This window comes from Erpetoichthys calabaricus, chromosome 17 (assembly GCF_900747795.2).
Source record: "Erpetoichthys calabaricus chromosome 17, fErpCal1.3, whole genome shotgun sequence".
NCBI classification, from domain to species: domain Eukaryota; kingdom Metazoa; phylum Chordata; class Cladistia; order Polypteriformes; family Polypteridae; genus Erpetoichthys; species Erpetoichthys calabaricus.
In genome coordinates this window covers 76,006,694-76,033,369 of record NC_041410.2, presented here as the reverse complement: position 1 = coordinate 76,033,369, position 26,676 = coordinate 76,006,694, and the positions used below count along the sequence as shown (strand labels likewise).

General features: G+C 41.3%; 2 protein-coding genes across 2 annotated transcripts in view; one reads left to right on the top strand and one right to left on the bottom strand.

Annotated features, from left to right (window-relative positions):
- Nucleotides 1-9,164: 9,164 nt before the first annotated feature.
- LOC114667475 (relaxin-3 receptor 1-like) lies at nucleotides 9,165-11,264 on the bottom strand. Its single transcript, XM_028822782.2, has one exon. It carries the CDS (start codon nucleotides 11,152-11,154, stop codon nucleotides 9,838-9,840), a length of 1,317 nt encoding a protein of 438 aa, XP_028678615.2. The 5' UTR covers nucleotides 11,155-11,264; the 3' UTR covers nucleotides 9,165-9,837.
- Nucleotides 11,265-19,398: 8,134 nt separating this feature from the next.
- Nucleotides 19,399-26,676, top strand: part of LOC114667294 (A disintegrin and metalloproteinase with thrombospondin motifs 7) — a 92,102-nt gene continuing 84,824 nt past the window's right edge. Inside the window, exon 1 of the mRNA XM_028822548.2 lies at nucleotides 19,399-20,007. Coding sequence (XP_028678381.1) covers nucleotides 19,914-20,007 — 94 coding nt within the window. The 5' untranslated portion in view covers nucleotides 19,399-19,913. The remainder of the gene's footprint in view (nucleotides 20,008-26,676) is intronic.

Below are 26,676 nucleotides of genomic sequence, written 5' to 3'. Positions count from 1 at the left end.
CTCTGATACAAAGCAGCCCCTACCTCCCCCTGAAAAGTTACAGTATATATCAAAAAGCTTACAAATGGCAAGTGTGTATGCCAAATGTCAGGTGTGTGGTAAGAAAAATAAAAATGCAAACAAACAAAGCTTGTGCTTTATAAATGTGAAGATTATGAGTTGTTCTCCTATACATAGACACGGGGAGAGGGTCCCATAGCAGCAGGATAAATTTATAATATTATTGAAAGTTGATCTAAAACCACTGATGCTTTACATTTTATAAAGTGACAGTGTGAGGTGTAATTTAGTAAAGGAATTTGTATTTCACTTTGTAGAAGATGTGAAGAATGTTACTTACCACATTAAAGGAACATGGTCTCCTAAGGAAAAAGAGCCTGCTCTGCCATTTCTTATACAGTTCCTCTGTGTTCCAAGACCAATCCAACCTGTAATTAACGTCGAGCCCCAAATACTAGTAGGAGGGGACCACCTACCCGAACAGTGAGTTGTGGAGGCTGTTTGGTGCGGCAAAAGTCAATAACAAGCCCCTTGGTTTTGCTGATGGTAAGATGCAGACAATTCTCTTTGCATCACGAAACAAACTTTTCCACCTGACTCCCATACTCCATCGAATCCTCTTTATCAATACACCCCATAAGTGCAGAATCATCAGAGAATTTCTGCAAGTGGCATGACCTGGTGTTATATTTATAGTCTGAGGTGTACAGAGTGAAGACAAAAGGAGAAATGACTGTTCCTTGTGTGCACTATCTGGCAGTCTGATGGATGACTCCAGGTTTGGTGGATTCCAGGAGAACACCACCTTCTAAACTACATAATGCGTACTATAAAGTTTGGTGGAGGATGGATAATGATCTAGAGCCATTTTTTTTAAGGTTTTGAGCTAGGTCCCTTGGTTTCCAGTAGAGGGTGCTGTTACTACTACAGCATACAAAGACAGTTTAGACCAGGGGTGGGCAATGTCGGTCCTGGAGAGCCGCAGTATGTGCAGGTTTTTGTTCCAACCCAGTTCCTTAACGAGAACTCAATTATTGCTGATGAAGCACATATTGCTTAAGTGACATTTTGATGCTTTATTTTAGTGGTCTCGCTTGTTAAGGTTCTCCAAACTTAATTGTTTTTTTCAATCTTAAACTGCTGCATTCAGTGTTTTAATTGCTTCTTATTAGCAATAAGATGTAAAAGACAAAGCAGCCAGCAGTTCTCCAGCTAGCTTTTTCCAATTACATCTGTGTGTGTTCATTATGCACTGTTTGATTTAATAAAACACTTAATAGAAAAATGTGACAGGCTGAAAATGATCTGTTTTAGGCTTCAAATCATTTGGATGATATCCTTGGAAAGGAAAAAAAATCTACGATATAAGAGCCTTACATTGCACAGACTAACAAGCCATAAAATTAAATAAGGTCTGAGACTGGCAATGATTGGTTTCTAATTAAGCAATTGGGTTGGAATGAAAATCTGTAGCCACTGCAGCTCACCAGGACCGACATTGCCTATCCCTGATTTAGACCATATTTTGCTTCCAGCATTTTTGGCAATCTTTTGAGAAGACACTTTTCTGTTCCTAGTGTGACTATGTCTCTGTGCACAAAGCCAGGTCCATAAAGATATGGTTTGACAAGTTTGGTGTGGAGAAATTCAAGTGGCCTGCCCAGAACCCTGACTTCAACCCTAATGAACACCTTTGAGATGCCAAATGTGAACCAGGTCTTCTCATCCAGCATCAGTACCTGACCTCAAAACATACTCCTTTGGCTGAATGGGTACAAAAAAACTTTCCCAGAAGAGTTGAGGCTATTACAGCCACAGAAAAGTGAGCTTTAGGTAACTCCATATTAATGCCCATGGTTTTGGAATGGGATTTCCTCAAAGCTCATACAGGTTTGGTGTCCACAAACATTTGGCCATATGGTGTATATATTATACTGTATATACACATTATTAATGCACACAGCCTGGTATTCAGTTAGGTGTTGGCTAGCATACATTTTTACAGAAGGACTGCTATTAATTAAAAGGCCATGAACTTATTTTCAACAGCACTACCTCCCTAAAGACATTCTCCTGCCTCTACCCTTATTTGCTTTGCAAAAAGCCTTATTGTGACTTGCCTTCTACATGATGGTATTTAATTAAAATAAAGATCGAGTGATTAATCACAGAATCAGATAAGCAATGACAGCAAATTTCATATCACTCTACTGATGTTCAATATATTTTTATCCTAGTGAGCTTCAAAAAAATTTTCAAAATTTGTCCATGTTGTTTAATGGATTTATTCTTATTAATACGGTAAGTGGGTCGCTCGTTAGCCCCTTTGCCTCACACCTCCAAGGACCTGGGATCAAATCACAGCCTGGGCACTGTCTGTGTGGCATTTGCATCGACTTCTTATTCAGCATCGGTGCCTCCTTGTGACTTGTGTTGCCCACTAGCCTGTATAGTCAACCCTGCATTTCATTTAAGAGTTTTAAATTGAATAACACCTTTATTTAAGGGTTTTAAATGGACCCAAAGCTCCTGCATACAATATCTGATTAAGTAAGAAAAGAAGGTGACATTGAATTCTTTGGTTATACTAAGTAGATAGATAGATAGATAGATAGATAGATAGATAGATAGATAGATAGATAGATAGATAGATAGATAGATAGATAGATAGATAGATAGATAGATAGATAGATAGATAGATAGATACTTTATTAATCCCAGGGGGAAATTCACATACTCCAGCAGCAAAAAATATTAAATTAAAGAGTAATAAAAAATGCAGGTAAAAAACAGACAATAACTTGAATAATGTTCAACATTTACCCCCTCTGGTGGAATCAGTTCTTCACAGGACTGGAAGCTCTCTTGTATCTTGGCCTGGCTGAAGCTCTTCTTGTGGTCTAATGTAACTTTGGGGCAGGACCATCTTAATGAGTGAGTACAATAGGGACTGGCCAGGGCCCCAAGGGGCATGGAGGCCCACAATGTTTCTGATGCCTATGTATTTTTCTTTTTTGCTATCAAAACAGGGGCACCAGTGCACTGCTTTGCCTGGGGACCTATGATGCTCTTAAGATGGTCCTACTTTGGGGTATTACCACTCCATACAGTATATATCTTTGCCACATTTTTACAGCCCACTTCCCCAACCTCAACACACAGTCTTACTTCTTAAAACCCATAGTCTTTTGCAAAGCCACTCCTTAGAGCCACCTCTTCTTATACACGGATCAGGCACTGAGCGTGGGGCCCATGATTGGAGGACCAATTGGGCTGTTAGGGGTTTGCAGGCATCTGGGATTCAGTAGGTCCACTGGAGAACCAATTGGATTGCACATTTTTGTTATTTGGTTTACTTGACTTGAGTCACATAACTCCAGCCACATTGTGTTTCATTAACCTCAGAAGTTGGATGTCAGAGCTGGGAATGACCACATTCCAGTAAAACATTAAGAAAACCAATATGGACACACCCAGAAAAACCTATGCTTCCTTCGCTGGAATAAACAGCAATTGATAACAACATATTACGTGGTGTTTTGCATATCCAGACACTGTAGCAGCAATGTGCACAGATAGAAGTTAGACAGGACTGATTTACTGAGAGACAGATAGACAGAAGTGCTAATAAACAAGCTACAGCTTTGGCTAAAGTTTGCAGTTTACATTACCATTTTGGATTGACATCATGATCTGAAGACGGATAAACTCTGACTTGACAGACCAGCTCAGAGTTTCCAAGTTGAAAATCAGACTTAAGGGGACTTTCCAGTTGAAGATTCCAACTAGGAACTCTGATATTCCAAAAGGAGCATTAACTTTAGTGTAGCCAGGCATGTCATGTAACATCACTGACATATAATGCAAAGTGTCAGCCTCCTCAATGGAGTGGAGCTCTGGAGGTCCACAGCTTGACTCTCCTGGGGTTGCTGTTTCATGAATTAATGTCCTTGATGGTCACCTGTTCTGATCAATTTCCATTAAAAAGCAATAAGATGGCTTCAAGACAACACCAGTCAGAAAAGGAAAAGAAAAAAAAAAGAATGAAGAAGCAGCTCGTGCTGCACTTGCAGATGTGTTTAGTTTGTGTAACTTTATGCTAAAGCTAGTGATTTACTGGAGTAGTGGAGTAGCATCTTGTGTAACAGTTCTGATACTGAATGTTAAAGAGATTTTATCTGATGTTCAAGTACCCACCTGATGGTTGTGGATTATTTATTACCTCCATGCAGACCTCAGGACCTACATGTTGTTAGAGGCTGCTAACAGTTAGTGGACATATGAAGTGCTCTGAATGTTGTTGCATTGCAGACATGTTTGTAAAATTCCCCTTAGGGCCCCAGTTTGGCTTGGGGCAGCGCTGGTCTTTTGCCATTAGTGCTGACTCTGCGCTGCAATTTCGGAAACATGGTGACTACACTGTAAAAAATGTCAGTAAATTTAACGGTAAAAATACTGTAAATGGTGAAAATAAAAGACCTTTTCTGAAAAAAAAGCAAAGTTACCTTATGTTCTACTGAAAATTACCTGTATATTTTAAACAATACATTTCATTATTTTTTACAGCGAAATTCTGTAAAATCGATATTTTTCTACCTTCAAAATATGCTAAATACCATTTACCTGATGCATTACAATTACACTGAGAAACTCTGTTAATTTTACAGTGTAAAACTGATAAATAGCGAAGTTAAACAACCGTAAAATGTAAAACGGTAAAGCGCTGTTTCAGTAAAACCGAAGTTACAATATTTGCATAAGGACACGCCCCCTTTTACAATATTGTTCCTGGTGATCCGCATACCTTTGAATAGTCGGGAAAAAAAATTAAACACAGTTAGCAGATGTATTTTTCCCTGCGTGCTGAAGGTTTTTTGAGGTTATGGAAGCTGATTTATGGTTGGTTGTATTCGATAAGCTGGCACACCTGTAGGACACCATACACCACAAAGGCAAACTTTTCTTCCCCACCAGAAAATGTGCCCCAGTTGCTTTAAACATTGTTTTAATTGTATAATTAAATGGTACCTGTTTACCTGTTAAAATCACAGTAAATAGTAAACTGTAAAAATGAATTACGAGTAGAAAGGGGAGTACGGCAAGGGTGTCCCTTATCAGAGGTTCTATTTATTTTAAATATTGAACCGTTAATAAATTTAATGAGGAATGCGACAAATATTGTTGGGAGTTGAAGTCCCAGGAAGTGGAGGGCAACAAGTGAAAGTATGTGCGTATATGGACGATCTGAGTATAATAGTAAGAGATGTTAGCAGTATAAACCAGGTAATCGAATATACAGAAACATTTTGCATGGCATCAGGATCACAATTGAACTTGGGAAAATGTGATTGTGTATTATGGGGCAAATGGAAAGAAAAACCTGAGGGAAAGTAAGGCTCTCCAATAGTGTTAAAATATTGGGAGTAACACTAGGGGAAAATAATATAGAAAGGTAACGTTAAAGAAGGGGCGGCACGGTGGCGCAGTGGAGTTTGCATGTTCTCCCCGTGTCTGCGTGGGTTTCCTCCGGGCGCTCCGGTTTCCTCCCACAGTCCAAAGACATGCAGGTTAGGTGGATTGGCGATTCTACATTGGCCGTAGTGTGTGCTTGGTGTGTGGGTGTGTTTGTGTGTGTCCTGCGGTGGGTTGGTACCCTGCCCGGGATTGGTTCCTGCCTTGTGCCCTGTGTTGGCTGGGATTGGCTCCAGCAGACCCCCGTGACCCTGTGTTCGGATTCAGCGGGTTGGACAATGGATGGATGGATGTTAAAGAAGATAAATGAGAAAAGAGGGTTTTGGAGGTTAAGAAGCCTGACTATGGAGGGAAGATTTTGCTGCTGAAAGCAATAATAATCCCGAAACTACATATTTGGCTATCGTTCCCCCCCCCCCCCCCAAAAAAAAATATTAAAAAAGATTATAAGAAGTTGTTTTGTTTTCCCATGGGGTTCAAAATGCGAAATAATTGCTAGAAAAGTAATAATAAAACAAAAAGAAAATGGAGGGAAAGAATTTCCAAATTGGTATTAAAACATACAGCTACGGTAATTAATATGGCTTTAAATATGAAAGGTAAAATGGCAGATATGATGAGAAACCAATTGGGTACGGAGTTGAGGAAAGCAAAACTGTTAAAAATTACTAACAACAGACCCATCGCTTTTAATGTGTCAAAGCATTATAAGACAGTGATAAAATTTTTAAGGAAACACAGATGGGAGGAAGGAGAGGTAACAATATGGGGAAGGAAAAGAGACCTAAAAGAATATATAAGGAAAGAAGAACGTGTAAAATACAACATATGACAGAAGAGCAAGCAAAGAAAGTATGGCAACAGAACAATGAAAAGGAGCTGACAAATAGACAAAAGGATCGGGGCTGGCTAATAATACATGAAGTATTACCGACAAATGCCGCGATGTATAAAAGGCGGGTAGCAAAAACTTCAAAATGTCCGAGAGAGAACTGTATGGAAGTAGAAACATCGGCACATGTGTTTTGGAATTGCGAAAGAGCCCAAGAAATTTGGAAGGGAGTATTAGAGAAATGGGAAGGGTTATTAAGGAAAGCAGAAATTACAAAGGACGGAGTACTGTTTTTTTATTAGTGGGGAAGGAATTGAATGAGAAAATGGCAAAAAGTCAATGGGAAATAATTAATATAGTTTAAGAAAATATATGATGGGAAAGGAATGAACTGGTGATACATAATAAGAATGTCTCAATTCAAACACTGTTACAGAAATGTGAGAAAGAAGTAGAGGAGGTATGGAAAATAAAAGAAGACCAATTGAATAAGAACAAGGTATGAAAGATAAAGGTAAAGACTGTTTATAATAGAGTTTTTTGGAGGAAAAAAAAATTGCGTCACGGTGGTGGATAATAGTGAATTAGCAAATTGGCCAGAATTTGTGTGTGTGCTCAAATCTAAGATACAGAAAAGAAAAATTAAATGTAAGTGAAAGGGGACAAGCAAAACAGTGTTTGTTCTAAGTAATGGATTTTAGACAAAAAAAACAAAACTGTTTCTTATTGGTCTGCGGTGGGTTGGCACCCTGCCCGGGATTGGTTCCCTGCCTTGTGCCCTGTGTTGGCTGGGATTGGCTCCAGCAGACCCCCGTGACCCTGTGTTCGGATTCAGCGGGTTGGAAAATGGCTGGATGGCTATTACACTACCTGAATTTCTGGGTATGGTTAAACATTTCCCTTCTGTTGGAATGTGTTGCAAAGAAAAAACAGTTTTTATTATAAAGTTATACCGTAGACCTAAAAATATTGTCACCTTCTTTTTTACGGTAAAATGCTGGCAACCCAGCTGCCAGTATTTTACCGTAAATTTAACATTACTTTTTTTTTTTTTTACAGTGTATGAATAGAAGGAACGTCACTATTTAACTCGTGGACAGTTTACAGTTTCTAATCAGAACAATGTGTAAAATTAAACAGGAGAAAACCATGCAAATATGAAAAGAGCACACCACCTGCACGTGGCTATTGAGAAGACTCGGACGATAAGCCAGCAGCGCCCACGGCCACACCACTTGATAAGCTCAGTCTCAAATGTCCAACTTTACGGTCAAATCAAAAGACAGTTATAATTGCATAAGAATGAGCCCAGTCGACCTAGTTAATTGCAAGCAATATTTTAAAGTCTTATAACAAGAACCCAGCAACCACAAAATAATACTTCCTTCAGGAAATAAAAACGAGAGTTTGAGTGCTGTTTCTCTTTTGAAAGTCGCAGATGCCCACATTCAGAGACGAGACACAAAAAGGATTTTTTCGACCCATAGACTGTTTATTTCTCTTAATTTAAAATGTGTATATTCTTCAATGTAACGGTAGTTTCTCTGCATGGAGAACAGAGGAGGGTCTTTTTGATTCAGTCTCTCCCTCCTGTGTTATCAAGCGCCACGAAAAGAAATAGACGGACAGCTGGGAAGCGAGGAGTCCGGCTTTACGGACACACACACACACACACACACACACACACACACACCTGTCTCCCTTATAATGGATGCAGAGCGCATTCAGCAGACACTCTCCACTAGACAACCTTACACACCTTTAGCGCACACATCAGTCTTTGCCACATATAGTCACTCAGTTCATTTCACTCACAGTCACATCATGCTTCTATCTTTTTCATCATGCTGAATTCTTAGATGTGTTTCCTTGAATGAAAAAAGGCTTTGGTTTGTAAACAAGCAAATGTTACCTGAATAATGTATTTTTGTTCATCTCACTATAGTATAAAATTAAAAAAATGAAGTGCAATCTATCCAAACCAGGCATCCATAATCAATTCTTCTTCCTGTCCTTTTTGTCAATTACCACCTGCGTTTCAAGAACACAAGCACTGGCAACCTGATCCAGATTCCAGATCTTTCAATGAGAAGTGTCAGACGGGAGGACAATGGTCTGATCTAGTGAGAGAGTGCATCCCCTTGAATTTTAAGAAGACTGTCTTAAAGTGCTAACCCTCCTTTTTCTTAACTATTTTTCCCCTTAAATCCGTTAGTAAAGGATCACTCTGTATGACCTGTTGCTTTTTATTTATTTAGCTCTTCGTGACAATTTGCTTAACATTAGATTCTACTTCTGGCTTGATCTACACCCCTTTGCTAGTCTACATGTTAGCAAAATCTACGAAATTAAACTATGAAAACGTATGATGTTTTATCTTTTGATGATAAATAAGCTATGTGCGTGTTTTCTAGGAGGAAATCATGCAATAATAAGACAAAGCTACCAGATTCGCACCAGATATTCACATTCCAGCACAACCAGTGCACCCTCACTAAAAAATAATTATATATGCATTTTTGATGTCAGTTCTAAGGTTTATTTTATGTGCGATGGCTTAATTCTGCCATAGGGCGGGACTAACTGCTCAGCACCATGGCTAGTGCCTTGACGTTAACTGTAAATAACGCCCGGTTCACACACCATCCTTGTTTTATCGACTTACCCCAATTTAAACCGTTTTCTTTATCAAAACACGCCAACTTGCACATTCATTTCCCTCTTGCACTAACAAGAGGTGATTCATGGACATGCTCACACAGACCAATGTTCTTTCTTTTTGCGAATGATGTGAATTTCCCCTTGTGATTAATAAAGTATCTATCTATCTATCTATCTATCTATCTATCTATCTATCTATCTATCTATCTATCTATCTCTTTCCAACTAACACATAAAGTACACGCACATGTTAATTCCACGCGTGTTCTCGCGTGCGTGTGTTCTCACAATCGAGTACACATTAATTTCTTCGCACTAACATATCGACATATGTTCCAATCCGCAATCCCCATGCACACCACACATAAATGTCCTTAGAAAGCATGAACGCCCATTTACATGTTATGAAATAGTCCAAGCGGTTGCAGGAAATCGGTAACTTCTCTTCATGGACGACCTGGGTATTTGCAAACGGGCTGAAAACTGATCGAGTTAATGATCACGTTTAAAATGTTCATTCGTCCAATTTCTGAAGCAGCTTTATCCAAAATAAAATAAAATAGCCTATACCGGCATAAATAGGCGCCAGACAGGAACCCGCCGTGGACGGGACGAAGCACATTTAGAGGTGAGATAGAAAATAAATATTTCATTCCACCGCCCACTGTGTCCACATTCGCGCATCTAGGAGCGCGGGTGACTAGTACATCTTTTGAGCAGCAGCATTTGTAAGCAAGTGCCATGACATTAGGGTGTCAGGTCGTTTTCTTAGATTCAACATGGATTCACTCCTTTGCTCTTTGCCTGGATTAATCGATCCACTTTTTTTTCTACGAGGTACAGCCGACCTTCTTTCGTTTAAAATACCTCACTTAGATCTGCATGAAGGTACTAGAGGAAGGTACGGTGTTGCACGCACCGTGGAGAGGCGACGACACTCGTCCTGGATCGATTCCCGTCACATTCACAGGAATGACACCCTGCGTGTCATACTGGGCTGGGTTGAAAGATTCCGAGAACTGCCGGAGAGGGCAAGTATTTGAGTTGACCGGAGGTGAGATTCGCCAGAAAAGGCCACGCAGGATCTTCCTGAACTCACGTCTCATGAGGCAGTAGAGGATGGGGTTCAGGCAGCTATTGGCGTGAGCCAGGCACACGGTGACCGGGAAAACATACGTGTGCACGAGGTAGTAAGCTTTGTCCCAAGGGACAGCGCTGAACTTGACGAGTACTCCCCAGAATGTGAGAGCTTGGTTAGGCATCCAGCACAAAAAGTAGGAAAGCACCACGACGGTGACCGAGCGAGTTACACTCGACCTCCGTTTGGGGTTGTTATTGTTCGTGCTCTGCTGTCTGAGGAAACGGACGAGCAGCAGGTAGCAGATGGACAGAATAGCCATAGGCAGCACGAAGGCAATCATTATCTTTTGCAGGTGGTTAAGCGCTAGCCAGTTCTGACCTTTGGGGAAACGGAGGAGGCAGAGCTTCTCTCCAGCGACGTTATCCACCGTGGAGAACAGGGTGGTGGGTGCGGTGGCAACAGTGGCGGAGACCCACAGCAGCATGCAGACCCAGCGTACTGAGCAGGGCAAGCGGCGGTTCCTGTTCTTCAAAGCTGAGGTCACTAACCAGTAGCGGGCGATACTCATAGCCGTGAGAAAAAACACGCTGGCGTACATGTTCATGACGGTCACCGACAGGACGATCTTGCACATAGCAACTCCAAAAGGCCAGCTGAAGTCCAAAGCAGTGTCCACTGCCCAAAAGGGTAGTGTTAGAACAAATTGGAAGTCAGTGACCGCTAAGTTAAGGATGAAGAAATTGATAGTGGACTTTTTACAGCCTTGCTTCGTCTTCATCAGAAAGAAAACCAGCAAGTTGCCCACCAGCCCTGCTGCGCAAACAACAGAGTACACGATGGAGATAAGGATTCTCAGCACCGGACTGGCGTCCGCGGTCACATCGATATCGTCCAGGGTGCTGAAGTGATGTCCTCCTGTCGAGGCGTTCAGGACTCGGCGGGTGTCGTTCTGCGACTCGGTCATCCCGGTGGACAATAGCAGTATCCCAGGGACATCGGTCACCACAATGGGCATATCAAAGCCTCGATTACAGCTCGCCGGTCGAAACAAACGAAATGTACGCACGAGATCCCAGTAGGCAAGAGCATCAGTAACGGCACAACACATCGACAGACCTTCTCAGCCGGTATTTGAGAGGAGGTGGAGGTGAGGGGTGCAGTTTAACACTAGTGTGTTTCTCTGGGACCGCCCACCGAAGCCCCTATTGGTCTGAAGTGCAGCCGGAATAAAGCAACTGGTAGGTGACTCGAAAGCATTTATCAAATCTCATAATCAGGCAAAGCAACACCTAACTAATCTCCAAAAGATGCGCCACGGTCCCACGCCCAGAATGTTGACAGATCATTAACGGCCAAAGGATGGTTAGTAACAGCCACAGCTCCGCGGCTTAATGTACCTGATAGCCAATCGCATACTCGCTCGGTGTCAAATGAGGAAACCTAAACAATGAATCTTGACAGGACCTGCTATAGCATGAAAGGACCGCAGTCAACACACAGAACCGCGTTAAATACCGTAGCACACGGAGATCACTTCCATTTCACCCTTCTGATTGTGTGTTCTCCATTGCAGCCTTCGGAAAAGAAGGAGAATCACTCGGGAGTGCGAAAGGCAATATAAACTGATAGAATGCTTGTGAGCTCCCAAATGACACACAGTGCTCAAAGATCTGTTTAACTCACAGCACGATTTGTTTATTTATTCGTGTGTCTGTTTATATTACTTTTTTAAATCCATTTCTTTTATCTTGAAGACAATTTCGAAAGCGAGCGAAAAGACTATGCAAAGCATACAGACGTGCTGGTAACATTTCAGTGGATACTCAGTCATATTTATCTCCAAAATGTGTATCCGTATTCATAAACATATACTACCATCATGCAGACTGTGTTTACACAAGAACCTAATAATATAGGTTAGAGGGCATGTTTAAATTAGTTTTTAAATACAATTGTTCACTTTGCACTTGGAGTTTTAACATGTAGAAATGGTACGTATAACATACCTTATATAAAATACCATATAAGGAGAGAGAATTTTTTCATTATTTTATTATTGAAAGTAATGTGCTTGATTTTAAACCCAACATCCTCCTATTGTGTGCCTCATTTTGCTCTTTAAACCTTTACGATTAGCTGAAGCCTTTCTCGGTTGCAAGGCAGGAATCTTCCCGGGGCAGAAAGCCAGTGCCTTTCGTGCACATCCACATTCGAAATGAAATGCTGCTTATTTTAGGGGCGTCAAAGGGAAAATGGAGTGGCACGATACTTAAAGGTGAGAGAGCTTTAAAATTCTCCAGAGGGCACCGTAGCCAAAACAACTCACTCGTTCACGCATTCGTCCGTTTTCCAATTCCGCCATTTTCAGTTTTGGGACTGAAGGGGATTGGAGCTTACCCTGACAGCATGGGCGCAAGGCTGGAACCACCACGGAGTGTTTGTTTCTCCATAGCGTCGCACACTCGCGCAGACACCCATAAGGCGAGGTTACTTAATGTCTCCATTGAACCTAACGGTAATATATTTGTACTGTGGAAGAAAGCCGGAGTGCTGGTAGAAAATTCACTCTGCACTGCCGAGGATGTACAGCCTCCATAACAAAAGTGCGCGTACAAAGGAATCACACATTCATGACTCACTGTATACTACTGCTCTGTGTTTATTAATTGTACTGTAGTGTATAGAGTCTACATGAAACAGTGCCAAATGTGTACGTCATGATGTACTGTATAATAACATATAGTTACTGTAATATGACAATAACCGGATGTCAGCAGAAAAAAGGAAACACAACTCAAGGGGAATGTAATGTTTTAGAAGTTATCACTCAGTGTGTCGGTGCGCCAGCAGGTTGCACAGCCAATAATGAGCAAAGCGGTAACATTAGGATAGACAGTGTCTGTGATGAAAACGTCCTAAATCTCCAAGAGGGAATGGACCGTCCCTCTCCATGATCACTTCACTCGAAACTGCAAGGGAGAATAGGCACTTATTTATAGCCACTTAAGGCACTAGGTGGGGCATCATTAGGGGAAGGAAACTGTTATAGCCTGGGGTAGAATCATGTCACGTTCTCCTAGGGCAACAGAAGCCAAGAACATAAGCGCAAGTGCCAACAGTGTTTGGCCCGGTTTGAGAGTGAGGGTTGAAATGAGGTTAGGATACTCCCTGGCTGAAAGATGGCAGCACCTGCTTCAATTCCAACAGTACCCTTTTAAAAGTGGGTACTCTGATGAACCTGTTTAAGTTACTGGCTGTGGGACCTTCCATAAAGAATCAATTTAGATGGGGTTCTGTAAATCTGTACATGATAGATAGATAGATAGATAGATAGATAGATAGATAGATAGATAGATAGATAGATAGATAGATAGATAGATAACCCATGAAGGGAAATCTGCTTTAACAGTAACGTATGGAATATATAACAAAGCAGAAACAGTGCTAATTAGAAATGTTCATAAAATATAAAAATAATGACCCTATAATAATAATAATAATTTATTTATATAAATAAATATGTAATTTATATAACTAAACAACTCTTGTCCTATGCCAGTCTCTTTTGTACTGGAAAGTATGTTTATAAAATGTAACGGTTGCAAGCAAAGGAGAGCCTTGTCAGTGCTTCTTTGAGCTTTGTGGTCGAACGAACCGGTGACATCGCATCAGAGAAGTTTGGTAGCAGTCCTTACAATCGCTTCTAAGTCAGTCGTCTTCCTCTTTGCTACCACACTGTCAGTGAGCCCAGGGGTAATCCCGTAATAAAACCGACCCGTTTACTGTGGTTATTTAGCAGACCATAACGTCGATCAATGCATTACTCGTTGTGAACTGGTAGAGTTTTGTCACTCACACGCTTTAAAGACCCCGAGTCTCTTCTGAAAGAATAACTCGTTTGATCCGCCCTGTCTATGTTATCACCCAGTTTAGTTTATTGTTGACCCCATGCACATTTAAAAGTAACGATTCTGTATTGGCACTTGTTGAGTTGTGAGGTTCCTATAGAAACATTGCTTGACAAAGAATCATTTTATTGATTGTTTTAAATAGGTTGGTAATGCGAAGATGAAAAAGAACTCTTTACTATACAGCAGGCTACAGAATCCTGACAGACCAAGAAAAGCCGAACTTAGCCTGTATTATTATATGCATCAAGAGTCACTTAAATCACGAATCAGATCTCTTATAAATTATTCATGGTTATTTATGGAACCAGTTACCGATGTAAATAAGGTTATTTCTGGAATTCTTAAGTGGATGGTTATTTTGGGAACCAGAAACGGTTCCGCTATTGTATCGCTCTCAGGGGCCTCTTTGAAGAGTGCAGGTTGTTTGTAAGTCTGCACTGCCTTTTTCTCCGCCATTGCCAAATCATGCTGTTTTGAAGCTTTTCTTATCTGACCTAAGCCATAGACTTTTTCCACACCGTCATTGAACTAATCATAAAGATCGGCTAGACAGTCGACTGCTTATTATCTCGTAACTTCTTAATGACAATTTATTGCTTTCAGGCATTCAACGAGTGGATGGTTCATGTGGATGGTTTGATCATGGCTTCGCTCTAGAACCACTTAGACGTCTTTATTTTTAAGAGTGGATGGTCTCGGTGTTTTTAGTTATCGTACTTTGAAGGAAACCAACTAGATTGACTATGAGATCTGAACATTTGTCATGGTCTTTACTGGTGACACCGTGACAGCACATCTCGGTGTGTCGCGCTACACTCTTAAGAGTTAAAGGCTCTTCAATGGCACTTTACTGCAAGTTGTGGCGTTCCTCGTGGATCTGTTGCTTGACAAGGATTCATTTCGTCCTAAGAAGGGATCTTTGCATATCAAATTGGATCTTTAAGCTTTGAAAATGTTCTTAGTACGTGAGCAAAATAGATATCTTTAATTTATAGTGGATTATAGCAGGTAACAAACCAAATACACCTGAACTTAACCTATGTTATTGCATGCATCAAGAGTGCTTTTACAATCATGAATCCGCAGTTATTTCATAAATCTATCATCATATTCATGACATTTTTGGAGCCAGCTACGGATCCGAATGAGTGGTTCTTTCTAGAATGTTCGTGTGGAGGGTTTTTTTTTTAACCCAAAATGTGATCGCTCTTGAAGAACCACCCAGGCACCTTTATTTTTCAGAGTGCCGGCTGCTTTCAGCCGTCTGACAAAACGACATCATCTACGCAAAACGCAATCTTCTACAGAGTCTCTGGTCCTACCCTCAGTTTGAATCATGTGGGTTCAGAAAATTAGTGGTAAGGTGATATTCATATTACTTTTATACAATACTTTAACCGAAATACAAGTTAATCAAACATACACCGTGTACTCAGATCAAATCTATTGGAAATGATTTATTATTATTATTATTATTATTATTATTATTATTATTATTATTATTATTATTATTATTATTATTATTAACTTATAGTGTAGTAAAAGTGTAGCAGAGAACGGTTGGAATCAACCTGGTGCAGAGAAAATTACCAGTCAGAGAGGCCCTATTTGGCCTAATGGTGTCTCCGGAAAAATATCCAACGAGGACAACGTGAAACGTGCATTTATAAATGAGGGCAGCTTGTTTTCACGTTGGCCGCTTTTTGTGTATGTGTTTCTAGACCATTAGCGTCCAAGTCTCCATGTGCCTGTACATTAGTGCGTACTTTGAGGATGTACGCTGGCAGGTGAGTGTTTGTGGCTGTGAGTGTCTGGGTATCGAGTTCCCAAAACGCGAATCAATCAATATAATTCAATAGATGCATCCCAAACAAATCGAGATGAAACAATTAGATATTAACACCATGGTAAGTGAATAGCTAAGAAAGGGAGTAATACTCCAAATCCTCTTCGATTTTATTCAAATGGCCACCGGAGGGCGCCGTTACACAGCAATAGAGTTTCTATTAAATTGAGCCTGGATGAATGGAAGTCGCTCAGTCTTTACACTGTTTATTCTTAGGATGTTTCCGCTCTTTATATGTTTTCAGTTATTTATTTGGTGTTGGAAGAACGAGATAAGGTCATAAATACTTCAAACACACTTTGTGAACTCGCACATGTGCGAGTTAAATTCAACTTTATGCATGGTTTTACTGGAACCATGTACAGTATACACTGAACATAGAGATGCCCTTCCTACAGCCAATGAATTCTCCTGTAGATTTTTAAATATATAGCTTCGGCTGCAATGTGACCTTGATTTCTTTGATTTAGTAAGAGCAGTAGTAGTGACCCTTGATATTGAGATTAACTGCACATTTTTAACATCTCCCTCTTTCTGGCCCGTTTCTTTCAATGAGATTTTGACACTTTTGTTAAATAAACGCGTTATATGAAATATATTTCAGAAATAAACTTCTACAAACGCTATTAGTGTTGTCGGATATACTAAAGATCTCATGATTCGATATAAATCTAATATTAAGTCATAGCTGCATTAGAAGACTGGATGATGCGAATACTTTTTAACATTAAAGTGAAAAGCTCACTGAACCCGTTAGTTTGACTTTCTGGTCACCATCACTATAGGCGCCTTACTAGGACAATTCTTCATTATTACATCTGCAGGTTGGTCGTTCATTTATCTGGTGTATATTCCGTGGTTTGTGAAGCCTTCTTCTGTTTATGGTAGTGGTCTAATAATATGAGTGACGAGGACATCTTAAACGTATCGCAAAGTCTTCCAGTTTGAATTTGGTGGCAGGGTGGCACAGTGGGTAGCGCTGCTGCCTTGCAGTTGGGGGACCTGGGGACCTGGGTTCGCCTCCCGGGTCCTCCCTGCGTGGAGTTTGTATGTTCTCCCCGTGTCCTCCGGGTACTCCGGTTTCCTCCCACAGTCCAAAGACATGTAGGTTAGGTGCATTGGCGATTCTAAATTGTCCCTAGTGTGTGTGTGCGTGTGCCCTGCGGTGGGCTGCCTTGTGTTGGCTGGGATTGGCTCCAGCAGACCCCCGTGACCCTGTAGTTAGGATATAGCGGGTTGGATGATAGATGGATGGCATGGCACAGCCTTGCTGTCAAATGATGCTCAGGTCTCCAGCTGCAGTGCCCTGCAGTAGACGTGTCCTCCTGTTGTCCACTTAGGTGTCCCTTCCCGTAGTTAGATATTAACCATCATGGACAGTGTTGGGTTCTGCCGTTTGCTCTTTGATCCATGTGACGCAAAGGCGGTTATCTTGAAATTGTTTTAAATGTATTACTCATACCACATGCCGTCTTTTCAGTTATTCTTTAATTGATTACGCAATTAGAAAACGAGGCACCATTTAGTCATTTGCTGCAATGTATTTGACTGTAGAGTAAATGCCAGAGGAGCACTGAAGAACAATGCATTACTTTAATTGGTTTAATTTGATAATTGTTTCCATATTTGCTACCTTAAAATAAATCAACATTTCTGTAAAGATTGTGAACACATTTTAAAGTTCTAAGTTCCTCCATGTACAAAGTAGCGCACGTTTTCACATTTTACTGTCATACAACATTGAATCGCAGTGGGTTTAATTTAGCTGTTTTGACAACATGAAAAAAGACTGTTTAATGTCAAAGTGAAAACAGATCTCTGTAAAGTGAACTAAGTTAATGACAAATATAAAGCAGAAAAGAATTGATGGCATAAGTATTCTACCCCTTAAAGTCCGTGTCCAGGAGATAGGCAGCCTTCAGTCAGTGCACACAGCTCTCAAGCAGCTTTGCACTTCTCCACACTGCCATTGCTCCCTGACCTTCCTTTAAAAGGTGCTGAAGCTCTCTCAGCTTACATGGAGATCGCGAGTGATCAGCCTTTTGTAAGTCCAGCCACAGATTCTCAGTTGGCTTGTGATTTGGACGCTGACTTGGCCACTACAGTGCTGTTTTTAAGCCACTCGCTTTGGCTTCATGCTTGGGATTGCTGTCTTGCAGGGAAACCAATCTTATCCCAAAACACAAGCATCTTGCATCAATACGTTTTATATTGACTTATTTGGCTGATGCCTTTATTCAAGGCAACTTACAATATCGTGATACAATTAGTTACATTTCTTTTGGTTTTCCAATTGGAGTAGAGGGAGGTCAGGTGACTTGCTTAGGGTCACACCGTGGCAGTAGCAGGATTTGAACCCACCACCTCAGGTTTCGATGTCCACATCCTTAACCACTACACCACATCAGTCGTATCTCCAGAAATCCCCCCGTGTTTTGCTGCATTCATTTTCCTCTTGTAAGCCTTCCAGGGCCTGCTGTCAAGAAGTATCCCCTCATCATAATGCTGCCACCACCATGTTTCACAGTCGGGATGGGATTTTTTTTTTATTATTTGCTATCTTACACTTATGCCAAACATGGCATTTAGTCCAATAACCAAAAAAGCTCAGTTTTAGACTCATCAGACCATAGAAACTTCTTCCAGCTGACTTCAGTATCTCCCCTGTGCCTTCTGGCAAACCCAAGCCAAGATGTCATGTGTATTTTTTAACAGTGGCTTTCTCTTTGCCTGTCTCTCATAAAGCTCCAATAGTTGCTGTCTGCATAACTTTTCCAATCTTAATGACTGTAGCTTGTCACTCCTTCTGAGTTCTCACAGGTCACTTGGTGGGCTCCCTCACTAGTTGTCTTCTTGCACGATTATTCAGTTTTTGTGGATGGCCTGCTCTATTCAGATTTACAGCAGTCCCTTACTTTCTCCGTTTTGTCATGGTTGATTTAACTGGATTCCAAGGGATATTTTCTTGGCTTCGTCCCATGACTTGTGCTTTTCTTCACCATTTTACAGAGCTGCTTTGGATTATTTTTTGCCTTTATTGTGTAAGTTAGGAAGCCATACTGATTAACCATTAACTGAACTTTCTAGATAAAGTTCAATTATGATACAGTCCGCTGAAACCCCAGACTGGTGATCTCCATTGAATTAATTCTGTAACTTCTAAAACCAGTTGGCTGCACCACTGATGATTTAGGTGTGTCATAGTAAGGGGGTAAATCAGATTTTGTGTGCTGTGATTAATTTAGGCCACTTTGCAGAGATCTGTTTTCACTTTGATATTAAAGAGTCTTTTTCTGTTGGTCGTTGTCAAAAAGTCAAATTACATCCGTGGTGATACAGCGTTGTATAACAAAACAATATTAAGCTTCCAGGGGGTAAGCATATTTGATAGGCACTGTATCAATTCAGTACTGCTATTTTTACATGAAAGCACCGTTATCGTCGTTGTTAAAAATGACTTTGATGAGCCCCGACTTGATATTTGCGACATAATCTTATTGTAAAGACCTCGCATGATACACCCAGACTTACGCATAGTGCGCAGACATGTTGTTCCCAGCGCATGCGCTACACGTATATTGGTGGCCACCACGGTCACTTGAGACTCCCTGGCAGGACAATCTGCCCGGTTCTCCCTCAAACTGTTGTTCCGACTCGCACCGCTGAGCGTCTCTAGTTGTTCATTTTCTCTCCAGAGGAGGAGCCTCCCCCACCCTTAACCTCCTCAGTCCCCCAGTTGAGAAAGTTGGGAGACTTTTGTTATCTGTCCGCTCTCACGAGAGAAACAGTCGCGTCTGCAGAGGTGCTGTTCGCTAATGGGACTGCCGCCCACACAGACGCGGGGCACGCAAGCGGAACACCGGGGCGCCCGGGGGGTTATGCAAATGAAGGGTGACCGACCATAAAGGTCGAGCGGGAGGACAGATGCGGCGAACCGAAATGGGCTGACATGCACAGACGGGACGTTCATTGGATTACTGCATTACTTTGACTTATTTCTTTTTTTTTGCCCCGATAATGCTGCTTTAGTCCAAGTGCACGCGCAGCGGTGCCCGCTCCGAGGACATCGTGCTGTCTCAAGTTCGACGAGTTTCCCTTCAGAGGCCAAGCATGTTGGTGCCCCGCGGACTCGTATCACTGACTTGTCTCCTTCAAGGTTGTTTCCTCTTCTTATGCAGAACTGGCGAAGCATCGGGGGCAACAGGTAAGTCTTGCAGTTAGACGAGGCGCAAAGAGCAGAAGCCGACCCCGAGTGACACCTGGGGACGTGGGCGCAATCACAGCAAGACAGCAGCGCCCAGAGAAGAGCGCGCATGTTATAATTATTCTATTTATGGCTGATGCTTTACAAGTGTAGTGTAATTATGTGTATTTTGTACAACTGGAGTAGGGACTGGCAAAATGACCTGCTCAGAGTCACAGGTGGGGATGGAACCAGCAAGCCTGTCTATTCTTTCCAATGACCTAGGCACACCACCAAAGTGGCATAACCATTAAACAACCTTTATGTTTAAAGCACCTTTTAATAGCTGGGCACTACTTGTGTGGAGTTTACACGTTCTCCTTGTGTTTCAATGGGTGTCTCTCAATATCCTCTGATTTTTTTCTCACATTCACAGTTCGTGAGAGTTAAGTAAAGTGGCCATTCCAGATTGCAAGTGTGAGTATGCACGGCAACTCTGTCTCCACCCCCCATCACCAACTTGAGTCCCTATCTTGGACCCTAAATTGAACAAGCAGGTTAGAAAGTGGGTGTAAGGAATGTTCAATAGTGAACACCATCCTAAGATGCTTTACAACCCCAGCTCCCCATGACCCTGTTTAGGAGAAGTAGGTTTGAAAATGGACGGATAGACTTACAATTATTTACAGAGGTCTTGTGCAGTTGGTGTAAATTCAGTTTAAGTCCATTCTGAAAATCTTTTATAAAACTTACATTGAGTCAGTCTTTACTGATTTTCATCTGGCCTGGTTTGGAAATCATAATGTCAGCAACAAAAACAGAATAAATTAAACAGTAAAATGGAGCAGTGAAATAAGAAAGTCTCAACAGTGAAATCTAACAGACCTGTTTAATAAGCAGGTATTCTGGAAAGCAGCATGCATTCTATCAGACCGGACTCACCTGCTACATTCTCCATTTTAGTTTTTGCCATCAGGTTACAGGCTCAAGGCTCCAAAGATAAAAAGCAACTGTTTCAAATACTCCTGCATTCTAACTGCTGTTAATCTTCTAAATAAGTTCAACTTTAACAGACATCTATGGGCTTAAACCATTGGATGAACTGTCATAATTTGCATCAATCATGAGTCAAGTTTTAATGTTGGTTTAATAGCTACTTATATGTGGCAATGAGCTGGCACCCCGTGCACAGACTGCTGCTGCTCTGCGCCCTTTGCTTGCTGGAATAGGCTGCAGCTCCCCACAACCCTACTCAGGATTATGCAGGCTGAGAAAATGGTCTGGTAAGGTAAGGTAATATTTAAAATCTAATGGTGTACCATAAGTATTATGCTCACTGCTATATTAGTAAGTTGTACTAAGTTTATATCTGATGGCTGTGTTCTTTGTTGGTGTTTTTTAATGTTACCTTGTAGTATCTCTGGCAAACCAATTTTCCCTCATGGGACATTAGATAGATAGATAGATAGATAGATAGATAGATAGATAGATAGATAGATAGATAGATAGATAGATAGATAGATAGATAGATAGATAGATAGATAGATAGATAGATAGATAGATAGATAGATAAAATTTTATTTGTCACCAGTGGGAAATTTGCCTTTTACAGAAGCTCTTTAAATAAATAAATACATAGACAGATAGATAAATATATATACAGTACACATGTGCTATGGTCTGAACACAAACCAGAATGACTAAAAAAGAAGAAAAATGAAAAAAAAAAGAAACCGTCTGACTTGGCATTCCCAGTGCCAGTGAAGCATTATGGTATAAAGGAGCCCCCGTAGTGTTTCTTATCACACTGCTGCTGAAAGTCCTCAGTGCGAGTGTGTCAGAGAGAGGATGTGCAGCATTGTTCATAATGGCACTCAGTTTTTGTCTTCATTCTCTCCTTCACTATGACCTCTGGAGGTCCAGAATGACCCCCGTAATGGAGCCTGTCCTTTTATCTGGCTTGTCAATTTGGTGGATCTCTGTTGAAATGTACCATCCCAGCACTCTACAGCCCAGGAAATGGCTCTCGCATCACAGAGTTGAGGAATATGTGAAGGATGTCACAATATTAAAGGAATACAGTCTCTTAAGGAAAAAAATAAATAAACAGAACTGAATTAAAAAACTTACTCCAGGGTAAAAGGCAGTCGGAGGTGGGGATTGACTCAGTAGCTTTAGGGTTGAAAGGACAATACCTTCCTGGATGACACTGCAAATGATCACTTGCTGCTCTTGGTCTCCATCACATTTTGTTGCATTCTGTCACTTTATACTTGTGATTGATTTATTTTATTAGGATTGTTTAGACATTTGTCAACCAGCAAAAAGTTAGAAACTAGTGGGGCAATGTAATTAGATTAGCATAGTAAAGTGATAGTCTGCGGTTGGGAAGACTGATATTTCGAGGTAAGGTTTTTATAGTCATTAGTCATGGTGCTGGAGAGTGGAAACCTGCTGCATGTTGATTAGCACATGCAGGCACAAATTTCACTCAACTCTGTACATTTGACAGTAATAACCCCATAACCATTCATAAGCAGCAGATGAAAACTTATTCCATAATAACTCCCCCATGCACACATGCTCACATACAGTGAGGAGTCAGTTAGTGTTTGGTTTCATCCATATGTCTTCCAGAATAAGCCTCTAACAGCTTTTCACATCTGGACTCTGCCAGTTTTGCACATCTGTCTTCATAAAATTGCTGAGCCTCATTTGAGATGGATAGTCCAAGTTTTCAACTCATTTCCATAAATGGAGTGTGGTCTGATTAGGCTACTGCAAGAAAGCTCACTTTTTGTATTTTTAAAAACTTCATTTTCCCCTGTGCTTTTTGGCCTTATGTCGTGGCCCATTGTCTTGTCGGAAGGTGAATGATGCTGTAAGTCCTTGTCTGCTGTGGACTGCAGCAGTTTATACTTTGTGATTTCTGTGCTCTTTGCTGCCCCTGTTTAAAATTCTATATTCAAAATGAATCCAGACGTTAACTGTAAGTACCATCTAAGTAACTTGATGGTGCCAATGCCATGCTCTGTGGCTGAGACAGCATTATGTTGCAGCAGATGTGTCACTTAACATAAAGTCAGCTTTGGTCTCAGCAGACCACACAGCCTCATCCACTGAATGTCAGAGTCTACTACACGCATTTAGCCAAACTGTAATTAAAATATCATGTAAGCTTTTTTAACTAAGGGTTTTCATTTTTACCAGTCTGCAATAAAGCCCAGATTTTATTTTAGCGGATGCCACTTTTTCTCATTTCTAAGAGACAAGTGTAATTCCTTTTGAGTAAATATGGGCCTTTAGATGGGCATCTTGACCAGTCTCCTTCATTGTTTCATCATTTCTTTAGAAACTTGTACTGAGATTTAAGTTTTTTTTTTTGCCTAGGAACCTTTTCTCCACTTCTCCAGACAGGGGCTTGTCAATATTAAATGTCAATATTTGCTTTTTCCACTCCCTAGGAATTCTAAGTAGCAACTGTGGGACTTGACAAAGATCTGCATATTTATCACTCAGTGCCCTGGTCCTCATTTTACCTCCTCACATGGAGAGGCTGGCCTTGAACCCGGAGCCTCTGAGTCACTAAGCAACAGCTTCTCCATTTGAGGTCATGGAGCATCCCTTTGGCACGGTGGTAGAGGAGGCGGCTGTGTCATCCGGAGGTCATGCAGATCTCATAGAGGATGAGCAGCTGAGAGGGGGTCATCCTGGGTGAATGCCTCTGCATAGGCAAAATGCCAGAAAAACTCACGGGAAACGCCCTAATTGGACACATGTGGACTGCATTTAGTTAATTACGTGACTTTTAAAGACATATGTGGGTAACAAATCTGATCAAAAGGGTCGAATCAGTCCTGTTCTGATTGTTCTTTCCAGTTAATTTAGAAGGGCATAATCATTTGTGTTGATTGCAAAAAATCTTTTTGAAATACCTTTAGAACACCAAGTTGTAACAAAGTCAATGTGAACAAGTCCACAGGTAGTGCATACATTTGTACAGACCAGTACTGCTGTCTGGTGACTAAGACCTTTAAACTTTGTGCAATACTTTGTGGCCATAAACCAGTCATTTAACCTGCCTGTGCTCCACAAGTAAACTGTTATTTTAATATTAGAGCTTTCACCCCAAACAAGGTTCCTTGTGACCCTTGTGACACAAGAATGTTATGTCATGGTATGAGTACATGTGGGTATTCATAATTTCGATATGTTCTTAGGTTCGTGGGTTGGTCTTTACTATACAAAGACCATTTATTCATTTTCTGACCCACTTATTGCACATCAGGTTCACGGATTTCAGTGTCTTTCCCAGCAGAATTAAGTGCAAAATAAAGGAGCTAACACTGGATGGAACAACAGTCCAAAACTGAGCCCACTTATGGACCGACCTGACTGGGCCTTTTTCTAACATATGCATATATGAGAAAAAAACGTACACAGACATTGGGAGAAGAGAAGATTCAAAACCCACTCTCTTGGAACTATGAGCGAATAGCACTAGCCACAGCATCCTCATACTGTACCGATATGAAAGAATTGTACAAAAAGAAAAGTTATTTTTTGCTATACTTACAGATCATCATAGATACTGAGAAACAGAAGACATTTTCAAAAGGGATTTTCTCCAGTTCTCCTTCCACATCTCAAACGTGTGTATCTTAGGCCACTCTGGACTGGCCCTGTATGAGAGTAAGGGTAGGTGTCCTTGTGGATTTGCCCTGCAATGGTCTGATAATCCATCCATGTTTCCTGCCTTACTCTTACTGCTTCCAGCAAAGGCTTCAGTCTCAGTGGCTCACCTGAATTAAAGGAATACTTCACCCAAAAATGATATTAATTTCATATGTTACTTTCCCCATGTAGTTTGTAGTGATGGTCAAAAAAAAAAATTTAGTCTAACATTTTTTAGTCGAGAAATTACATAACAAAGATTCTAATTGAATGAGACCCTATGGTAACCAATACTGGACAACGGCAAATGATGTGAAAAACATCCATAGAAAAAAATAAGGAAATTCTCATGTTGCTTGTGTTGCATAATCCACATGTCCATTTCCCTTTTCATATGTTTGGAATGTTTAAATATATGCATTTTTTGCTATAATCTATATATATAAAATCCCTATGTGCGTCCAGGTGTCCGTGTGTGGGTGTCTTCTGGTGAAGTGCGCATGCGCGGGGCACGGTGCTATGTGTGATATTACTGTCAGAGAAAGTTAGAGGCGTTTTACGGAAATACAAACCAGTATTACTGCGAGAGGAAATTAAAGGTACACAATACAGTGACGCATATTACAGCCGCATACAAGCCAGTATTACTGTCAGAGGAGATTAAAGGGCATATTACCGACGCGCACGCCTGTATTACCGCCAGAGAAAATTAAAGGTATATTACGGACGTACGGACGTATATTACGGACGTACAAGCCAGCGGACGTACAAGACGGTATCCTTCAATAAGGGCGCGCACAAAAAGGCGAGCCTCAAAAGGACGACCTCAGTTGGGCGCAGCGAATAAAGGCGCACGTAAATAAAGATCTGCACCTGTTGCTCTTCACATATTCCAGAGCCATTTGAACTAAATTATCTACGTGCCCTTATTGAATAGAGCCGTACAAGACAGTATTATCCATCCAACCATCCATTTTCCAACCCGCTGAATCCGAACACAGGGTCACGGGGGTCTGCTGGAGCCAATCCCAGCCAACACAGGGCACAAGGCAGAAAACAATCCTGGGCAGGGTGCCAACCCACCGCAGGACACACACAAACACCAAGCACACACTAGGGCCAATTTAGAATCGCCAATCCACTTAACCTGCATGTCTTTGGACTGTGGGAGGAAACCGGAGCGCCCGGAGGAAACCCACGCAGACACGGGGAGAACATGCAAACTCCACGCAGGGAGGACCCGGGAAGCGAACCCAGGTCCCCAGACCACCCAACTGCGAGGCAGCAGCACTACCCACTGCGCCACCGTGCCGCAGACAGTATTACTGTCACAGAAAATTAAAGACACACAATACACGGCGGCAGCCCACGAAGAACGGTCAGCTCAGAAAGTAAACATCAACAAAAGAAAGGCTGAAAGAAAGAAAAATACGACCAACAAAAAGAATGAGGTCAAAGTCCCTTGCCATTTAATATAGACTGTTCCTACTAATGATTATGCACTACTGTTCTAGCGCCCATTATTGTAACGGGCTAAATGACTAGTTTTATTAATAATTGCTTATGCAGTGCTCCGGTTTCCTCCCACAGTCCAAAGAAATTCAGATTAGGTGCATTGGCGATCCTAAATTGTCTCCATTGTGTTGTTGCTGTGTGTGTGTGTGTGCTCTGCGGTGGGCTGGCGCCCTGCCCGGGGTTTGTTCCTGCCTTGCGGCCTGTGCTGGCTGGGATTGGTTCCAGCAGACCCCCTTGACCCTCTGTTAGGATATAGCAGGTTGGAAAATTACTGACTGACTGTTTATGCAGTGTACAATATAAACAAGAAAGGCACATTCCCATAATACTGTGCATTTGAACTGAAGACTGGATTCGTGACCATTGAATAAGAGGAGAGCCGGATCTTCACTTTCCCATAATACTGTGCTTTTAAAATGAAGACGGGGTCCTTGACAAATGAATGAGGGGGAGAGGCAGATCTTCACATTCCCATGATATTGTGCTTTTGAATTGCCTTTC